This window comes from Hypomesus nipponensis, chromosome 19 (assembly GCF_054491055.1).
Source record: "Hypomesus nipponensis isolate SF chromosome 19, ASM5449105v1, whole genome shotgun sequence".
Classification (NCBI taxonomy): domain Eukaryota; kingdom Metazoa; phylum Chordata; class Actinopteri; order Osmeriformes; family Osmeridae; genus Hypomesus; species Hypomesus nipponensis.
The window spans coordinates 1,835,158-1,844,626 of record NC_140379.1 but is presented as its reverse complement, the minus strand read 5'-3'; the positions used below and the strand labels follow the sequence as shown (position 1 = coordinate 1,844,626).

Below are 9,469 nucleotides of genomic sequence, written 5' to 3'. Positions count from 1 at the left end.
AACCGGGGGTGAGTGTGTGCGTATCTGCGCGGCTTTTTAATTGGACAGGGCCTAATGGGCTTGAGCTGGCTAACAGGTGTTGTTAATGAGCGGATGACACGAGCAAAAAAACTCCGCGGAGTCCTGGAGGGTACATGGGAGTTCGCCCAACCAGTCTACACATGTTTTGTGGATTTGGAAAAGGCGTTCGACCGTGTCCCTCGGGGGCTCATGTGGGGGGTGCTCCGAGAGTACGGGGTACCGGATTCCCTGATCGGGGCTGTCCGGTCCCTGTACGACCGGTGCCAGAGTTTGGTCCGCTTTGCCGGTAGTAAGTCGAACTTGTTTCCGGTGAGGGTTGGACTGCCCTATGTCACCGATTCTGTTCATTACCTATATGGACAGGATTTCTAGGCGCAGCCAGGGTGTTGAGGGGGTCCGGTTTGGTGACCTCAGGATCGGGTCGCTGCTTTTTGCAGATGATGTGGTCCTGTTGGCTTCATCGGGCCGTGACCTTCAGCTCTCACTGGAGCGGTTCTTAACCGAATGTGAAGCGGCTGGGATGCGAATCAGCACCTCCAAATCTGAGGCCATGGTTATCGACCGGAAAAGAGTGGAGTGCCATCTCCGGGTCGGGGAGGAGATCCTGAACCAAGTGGAGGAGTTCAAGTATCTCGGGGTCTTGTTCACGAGTGAGGGAAGAATGGAGCGTGAGGTCGACAGGCGGATCGGTGCGGCGTCCGCAGTGATGCGGGCTCTGCATCGGTCCGTCGTGGTGAAGAAGGAGCTGAGTCGAAAGGCGAAGCTCTCTATTTACCAGTCGATCTACGTTCCTACCCTCACCTATGGTCACGAACTATGGGTAGTGACCGAAAGAACGAGATCGCGAATACAAGCGGCCGAAATGAGCTTTCTCCGCAGGGTGTCCGGGCTCTCCCTTAGAGATAGGGTGAGAAGCTCGGTCATCCGGGAGGGGCTCAGAGTAGAACCGCTGCTCCTCCGCGTCGAGAGGAGCCAGCTGAGGTGGCTCGGGCATCTGATTAGGATGCCTCCTGGACGCCTCCCTGGTGAGGTGTTCCGGGCACGTCCCACTGGGAAGAGGCCCCGGGGAAGACCCAGGACACGCTGGAGGGACTATGTCACTCGGCTGGCCTGGGAACGCCTCGGGGTCCCCCAGGAAGAGGTGGTGGAAGTGGCCGGGGAGAGGGAAGCCTGGGCCTCCCTGCTTAGGTCGTTGCCCCCGCGACCCGATCCCCGGACAAGCGGCAGATGACGAGAGACGAGAGACGAGAAAGTACAGGCTGTCTCCATTATAAACATGTACTTATTTACCAAATAAATGTGCCATGTCTGCCCAGAAGGACTAACTTTTGGATTGGTCTCTACGGGTCTGCCCACTGGAACAAAAGGTGGCAGGTCCCCAACACTACAAGTTAAATACTTTAAACTATTGGATAGCCTCGCTAGCTCTTCAGGACTTATGATCCTTATTTTGATCAAAACCAGTCCTGTGACGAAGCAATACACCACGAGATGGTGAGATCTTTAACACCCCCATTCAGCCAAGTCCTGGTTCCATGGAATCCGAAAGTTCTTTTCTGAAAAAATTATTTTATTTCGGCTTTTGTTCTGTGGCATGTACTTGATTTCCACAGAATTTTTGAGTGAACACAGAGCACACGCCTACTATTATTTACCAGGCAGATGAGTGTGTGTGTATGTCTACGTGTGTGTGTGCACATGCCTAAACGTCTCCTGGTGACATCCATCACTGTTGATAGGGGCTGGACTTTGCTGGAATCGACAGTGGTTGACATAGAGCCAGGGTCTGTCAAACTTGATGATGTTGCTGCTTTCTTTGTTGTGTTAAAAACAGGTTAGGGTTTTGTGTTTCTTGTGTTTTCTAAGTCCATTAAACTCCAGTACTTAGAGGGCATGCCATGAATGACCCATACCACATTTGGTGCCGATATATCAAATATTTTAAAACAAATGACAACATACGACTCATTTTAAAATGAGGGACTGGCGGACTGTCCGATCCTGGCAGAATTGGTATCCATGGATTTGCCATGACCCAATTAATCCATGGAAACCAACATCATACTTTTAAGACACAGCTGTCAAAAGTTCTAAGTAAAAATACTAGTTTTTACACTCAAATAATAAGTCAAACTAAACTACCAGCGATGAGGATGATGATTGTGTGTGAGCATGTGACCAGCAGACACTCATTCAGTAGTTTCACTGAGGGATATAAAATACCAAATTAAATGTGTTTAACTGTGGCAACACATTGGTGCCAACAACTGCATGTCAGTGACATATGGCATGGACTACGTCAATCACTATTCACGATAATTAAGTCTGCATTTAAAATGTGTTTCAGCCTTAGCTTATTAACAGGGTTAGGGTTAGTACAGGCTGTCTCCATTATAAACATGTACTTATTTACCAAATAAATGTGCCATGTCTGCCCAGAAGGACTAACTTTTGGATTGGTCTCTACGGGTCTGCCCACTGGAACAAAAGGTGGCAGGTCCCCAACACTACAAGTTAAATACTTTAAACTATTGGATAGCCTCGCTAGCTCTTCAGGACTTATGATCCTTATTTTGATCAAAACCAGTCCTGTGACGAAGCAATACACCACGAGATGGTGAGATCTTTAACACCCCCATTCAGCCAAGTCCTGGTTCCATGGAATCCGAAAGTTCTTTTCTGAAAAAAGTATTTTATTTCGGCTTTTGTTCTGTGGCATGTACTTGATTTCCACAGAATTTTTGAGTGAACACAGAGTACACACCTACTATTATTTACCAGGCAGATGAGTGTGTGTGTATGTGTACGTGTGTGTGTGTGTGTGTGTGTGTACTGTGGCATGCACCCTGAGGGAAAAGCAACGGCACGGCAACCACATGCAAATGAATATTATATTTATTACAAAATTGACATCACATGTCAGCAGTTGTGCAGTTTTCGTTTCACTGAAACAAAGTTGACATACCGGCTCGTTCACTTTAATTGGCTCTCATCTCATTCGGCTTGAAGACAAAATGTTCCCACACCGGGGCTGAAGATTGCGGCTTTGAAACCAAGTCAATTTTTACTTGTTCTCCCTAACTAGCTGTAGATGTCACGTAACAAAACACTTTATAACACAGTGAGTTTGCGCCTTCACCTGTCGGTGTCTGCTCTGTGTGTGGAGACGATAGTCCCGCCTAAGCTTTCGACACAGAAAGCAGACAAGATGACTGAGGCAGAGGGATCGACTAAAATGTTGGTGACATTCGTTCTTATGTAAAATTTTATATCATCATTATTTATTATTATAAAAATGATCAGTTGCGATATATCGCAGCACCAAAAATGATTGCGCTCATTTCCATATACCGTGCGACCAGTCAATATATTGACTATCGCGACAGGCCTAGCAACAGTTGATGTTAGGTCATTTCAGCCCTCTTGGAGAGAAGAATATGGTTTTATTGATCAAAAACAAGTGCCGTATGCACTTGAAAATGAAAATGTTGTGTGCCGTACGTACATCCGGCGTTAAGTGCCACTTTGAAATGAACATGACAAATCATATCAAGATCAGATAGAAAGGCCAGAGGCCAACCAACACTACAAGTTTTTGTTAGACCTCAAAATAATGCCACTGAAGCAAGCAACCAAATTGCTCACTGATTTGAATGTGTTATGTCACAGTTTGAATTACTGAACTATTAAATTGTGATATAATTAAATGTCAACGTTAATGTTGATATGGCACAGTGACTGCCAAGATCTTTTGTTAATGGCCATCACATAAAAAAGGTTTCCGACCCCTGATCTAGGGTATACTCAACTTTTACTGCTCATACAAGTTGGTACCATCAGTCTGTTACATGTCACAGTTTCAGACCTGATCTTGTTCATTGTCACAGTCCAGCTTATGGAAATGATGAATAGGATTCCAACTCCCTGCATGAGCGTGTGTGTATCACATACGGACCAATACAAATATCTCTAAATGACACTAGATAGAGGATGCCTTTTTCCAGTGGACACCGGAGCACGTGTGTGTGTGTGTGTGTGTGTGTGTGTGTGTGTGTGTGTGTGTGTGTGTGTGTGTGTGTGCTGCACGAATGCGTGTGGACCAACACATTCTCACACACACATTCTTTGCTTTAAAGTTGCTGTAGCCTTCTATTACAGAAGAGTGTTGCATTCACAAAACAAATAAGACACTTTCTCTAGTAATTAAGAGAAAATATCTCATCATTATGAGAACAGGTGTCAAAAATAAATACATTTGTGAATGTGCTTCCGTAAAAATGATTGAGTTGTACAAGGTTGTCAGAACCGTCTGCTTTCAGCTCTGCAGTATGCCTTGGTTGTCATGATAAGAATATGGCTTTGCAAGTTAAACCTTATTGGGATGGTCCTGTTGGAGGCACTGCTCTTGTGTGACGTCGGAATGGCCTCAATGGAATCTCTTCAGGAAATGTTTCTCTAAAAAACAATATGTATGACTCCTGTAAAAGGTGTCTGTATCAAGAGGTTCTCATGAAGATCCTTGTTCAGGTTAGGACATGCCTGACCGCCCCTCCTCCAGCCTGGTGTATATATAACTGAGATCTCTCTCTGCTCCTCACATCAGCACTCAGCATCACCTCCATCTCAGAAGAAGACTTCATCCACAGGTGAGTTCTAAGACTAGGGTTGACATATGGCCATGTTTTTGTTTCAACTCTATGCCAACACAACCACACACAGATAGACATCAGCTGATTCTGTCTTTAGAGGTGACATGGTCTACAACATGATTGCATAAACATTTCATTTGTTGTTTCTTTCAATTGTTGTATAATTTTTGATCAATATTGTGTTGGGACTTTTTTTTGAGGAGTTTATTAAACTTGATGTCACAGTAAAAATACCTCATTCATAACCAATAAAATATAGTTGCTGTAAAAAAATATATATATTTCATTTTATCATTCTTTTTTCTTACAATGGCAAACACACTATGCACTATGTTGCCCTATTTGTATATTATACCTATTTCATATTTTATTCAACAACAAAAAATAACAACATATTTTTGCCCCTTAGTATTAGTTAAATTTGTACACTACTTATTTAAGATTATTATATGTTTAATGTATGCACCTTCCTGCCACAGTAAATTCCTTGTCTGGGTAAACTTTCATGGCGAATTAAACCCATTCTGATTCTGACACCACAGGTTCAAGGCACCTCAACAGTCACAGAGTGACATCATGGTAAGGGTTTTTTATTTGTACATGTGATGTTTAGAATCCAGTGGTGAACACAATATGTCTAGAAATTAATATGGCCTCATTTACCACATTGCTGTTTCAGGAGTTGAATATAAATAATCTAAAGCTGTTGGTTGGAAAAGAACTGAGAGTGCATGGGGAGATTCCTGCTGATTGTAAAAGGTAAGAAATGATAAGAGGTAAGATAAACATGACTTTTAGGAGTCAATTTATTAACTTTTACTTGTACCACATTATATTCTTAAACAGCCTACCTGCATATTGTTTTTTTTGTGGAAAACCCATCCTATTGAGAGAGTTGTACACTTGACTGAGTTGTACATCTGTTAGTGATTTCAAACCCCATCTTCTGTTCTTTCAGGTTTGAAATAGACCTGGGTAAGGATTCTAAGAATTTTGGAGTGCACTTTAACCCCCGTTGGGATGATCCAGAAGATAGTACCATAATTGCGCTCAACTCATATACTGACGGGAACTGGGACCCATATGAGGAGAAGGTTCCAAACACCCTGAAGAGGGGCTCCTCTGTCACGGTAAGAGTAGCAGTGTGATGGATGGAACTGCATTACAGGCTTTTGTTTGAAACAGGAAGCTGTAGCGGGGTTTGCACATTTAAGATAAGAAACACTTAATCTATGATAAAGTATTGAGTTAAAGGGACACCACCCCAGGATCTGTTTACAGGGACTGAGGAAACTATTAAAGCAATAAGGTACGAGAGGCAGTACTTTATCGTCAATTAAGTACGTGTTCCAGGGTGTTGTCATGCCCGACGCGCAGCGCTTCCGGGGTGTGCTAAGAAAATGTCATTATAATGAACAAATACCAGATAAATTATGGGTTAGTCTTTGAGTTGAACAGTACAGTAGGCCAAGCCAGTACTTTTACCCTTGTCAGGGTCAGCCCAAGCCTTTATGGGGCCTTAAGCAGAATTGATTTGGGGGCCCCTCTGAGTCGTTTTAAAAACAAATTACATTAAACTGTAATTTGATGTGCTCTTGGGGGCCCTCTAGTGGCCACGGGGGCCCTAAGCAGCCGCTTAGTTTGCTTAACCCTTGGGCCGGCTCTGACCCTGGTGCTGCCTTCGGGTCACAACGACCCATCGTTGTGCTGCGACAACTTTACCCAAATACAAAAACATATAAAAGCATTTTCTTTTAACCTTCGCACTGTGGGGGGGGGGTGAGACAGCCCAACAGTAAAAAAAAAAATGCTTTGGAGAGCGCGTGGGGAGGGGGAAGGGAGAGAGATAGGCTTCTTTAGAATAATGGTAACAGTCTATGGTAACGAATCCTTACAAGAGTTAGGTAAAATTATTTGTAAACGAAATCAAACATAAATTAAACCACAACATGCCAATGTCACAACAAAGAAATGTAGCAATCGCAGTTTTGTCTGTTTAAAGAAGAAAAGTCAATATTTACTTTGTCCATGTCAAACAGATAGAACAAAGGAATTATTTTGTCAAAGTTCCTGGTGGGCAGTGAGTTGCTGATGGAGATAGGTCAGACGTGTCGCGAACACTTCCGGTGAATTCTTACTAAAAAGCGGGTGTGATTGTGTGTTGAGGTTTTTATACTCCAACGCACACATGATAACACATCAACTAATGTCAATGAAATAGCGTCCATAAACCATGTAGTCCTTGGGAATGTGAATTCAGAAAAGTTCGCAGTTGTTTAATGGCATTTTAAAAGCTCCAGTGACATTATGGGGGTACTAATACCGTAAAACCCTCCACAGATTGTCTTAAAGCTGGATGACAAGTATAATTTCAAGATCCAACTCCCTAAAGGCCAGCCAATCCAGTTCCCTAACCGTACGGGCATGGACATCGACTTCTTCAGGATCCGGGGTGACTTCAAGATGACGTCCTTCCAGATGTGACAGAATAACACAGACTGCTGGTGATGCTCCGGGAGAGGATCATTAGTGTTGATGCAGTAAAGAAGAATCTGAATGCAGAATTAAGAGGGGATCATTTATTCTTCCTATAAAATGTATCAAAATGTCTCTCATCTCAGCTATTGGCTATTTTCATGTTTTGATTGGTAAAGAAAAAGCTTAAATTCAAGAATTAATAAAAAACTAATTGTTTGAACTTCTCACTTTGAAGAGTATTTCATAACAAGCCACAAGATGCCAGAGTGTGGCAATGTTGGTACAATAAACCAGGACACCATTTCACAGTACAGTTTATCAGAGCCGGCCCAAGCTTCTGATTCATCAAGTCAGTGAACACAAACAAGGAATTTTCTATGGCGGGCAGGTGCATACAAGAAATGCAGGTGCATTTAGAGAAATTGCTCCACACAGGAATCGAACCCAGGACCTTTAAGTGCATCTATGACACTACACCACACGGAGAACACATGTTCATGTTGATGCTGAGGAGACCTTGCAAGGGGAAAGTTCTTACAAAAAAACTTTTATCTATAGAACACTCTGTGGCGCTGCGTTCAAAGCTCTCAGGTACTTAGAGGGCATGCCATGAATGACCCACACCACATCTTGTGTGACTATGTCAAATATCTGAAGCATAAGTCATGGACAGAAGACGTCTTAACATACACTGCCAGACTCATTCGGAGGGTGAATGGTCTATTGTGTCTGGGTTATCTCTCTCCTCCAATATAAAACAAATGAATTAATCGGAAATAGGAATGGACGCAAAACTGAGCTTAGTTACTCTAAAATGGGAAACTCCAAAAACTCTGTTCCAGAAAAGCTGATTTGAATTTGTTAACTCAACTCTGAGTACATCAACACTGAACACTTTGCCAGCAGAGAGCACCAGTGGTCTAACACTGAACACGTTGCATCATCAGGAATCATTCAAGCTTTTTAGTCACTGTCATCTTTCAGTTCATATTACCTCAGAGCTACTGTTACCACACCAACAGGTGAGACTCACACAACTAAACACCTACAGGTGTTGCTCTCTCAGAGCTAGACATCTATGACGATACTTACAGCTAAACTTATCTTTCCTGGTCTTGATTACAACACAATTTGGCAAGTGTTATTTTGCTTGTCCAGACCATAGAAATGTACTCCTGAGATAGACAGCTTGATAAGCCGAATAAATACACTGTGTTGGAAAGAGAAAGTGTTTTGTCTGTCCTGTCAATGTAAGTCTGTTCATGCTTTGCTTTTCAAGTTCAAGCATGAGCACAGCCAGTAGGTTTTCAATCCAATAGAAAGCATATTCTTGTTCTATAATATTTCAATAGGATACTTCTTCTAGTAAGATAGTGTATAGGGGTCCTAGCTGTAAAAACACAAGTGTAAAGCAGCATCTGTCTTCACAGGTTAAAGATGGAGAGAAAGTATCTACTTGTCTGTTTCTTGTTACTACTGATCTTCCCACTGGCCACAGCCTGTAAAGACCTCCCTGTCCCCCACTGACCACAGCCTCTAAAGACCTCCCGCTCAACACAACTGACCTCCCACCCCCTCTACAACACAACCTCCCTGTCCCCCCCACCAAACCCAGCCTCTAGCGACCTCCCTGTCCTCCCACCAGACCCAGCCTCTAGTGACCTCCCTGTCCCCCCACCAGACCCAGCCTCTAGTGACCTCCCCTTTCAGAGCTTCAACTCTGATTATGGCGTCTATGAATATCAAATAAAGATGCATTTTTCACCTGGGGCACAAGCACGCTTTTTCCTTACACGCAAACATGGTATTCTGGCAGTCACTGTACCAAGGGAGAGTGAACTTTTCAAACAGGAAGTGTCTGGTATGCAGCTGAGTGAACGTGAGGCAGATTTGGCCTTTATAGAGGAATACTTGTTAATATTTGTCTTGTCCAAACAATAGAAATGTACTTTTGAGATAGACAGTTTGATTGGCCGAGTAAATACACTGACCGCAGTTTCTAGTGACCTCCCTGTCCCCCCACCAGACCCAGCCTCTAGTGACCTCCCTGTCCTCCCACCAGACCCAGCCTCTAGTCACCTCCCTGTCCTCCTACCAGACCCAGCCTCTAGTGACCTCCCTGTCCTCGAACCAGACCCAGCCTCTAGTGACCTCCCTGTCCTCCCACCAGACCCAGCCTCTAGTGACCTCCCTGTCCTCGAACCAGACCCAGCCTCTAGTGACCTCCCTGTCCTCCCACCAGACCAAGCCTCTAGTGACCTACGCACTTTTGTAAAACTCTCTTTTGGAAGGCGCTTTGGATAAAAGCGTCAGCTAAATAC

At 43.8% G+C, this 9,469-nt stretch overlaps 1 protein-coding gene across 1 annotated transcript; it reads left to right on the top strand.

Annotated features, from left to right (window-relative positions):
• The first annotated feature begins 4,572 nt into the window (after window positions 1-4,572).
• LOC146246512 (galectin-1-like) lies at window positions 4,573-7,372 on the top strand. The gene is made up of 5 exons (XM_084682661.1): window positions 4,573-4,667; window positions 5,213-5,249; window positions 5,350-5,429; window positions 5,629-5,800; window positions 7,011-7,372. Exons 2-5 carry the CDS (start codon window positions 5,247-5,249, stop codon window positions 7,152-7,154), a joined length of 399 nt encoding a protein of 132 aa, XP_084538787.1. The 5' UTR covers window positions 4,573-4,667; window positions 5,213-5,246; the 3' UTR covers window positions 7,155-7,372.
• The last annotated feature ends 2,097 nt before the right edge of the window (window positions 7,373-9,469 follow it).

What these genes read in the sequence shown, in the direction of transcription:
- LOC146246512 (XM_084682661.1), top strand. An exon ending in ATTCCTGCTGATTGTAAAAG is followed by an intron (nt 5,430 to 5,628) that starts GTAAGAAATGAT and finishes CTGTTCTTTCAG; the next exon opens with GTTTGAAATAGACCTGGGTA. An exon ending in AGAGGGGCTCCTCTGTCACG is followed by an intron (nt 5,801 to 7,010) that starts GTAAGAGTAGCA and finishes AACCCTCCACAG; the next exon opens with ATTGTCTTAAAGCTGGATGA.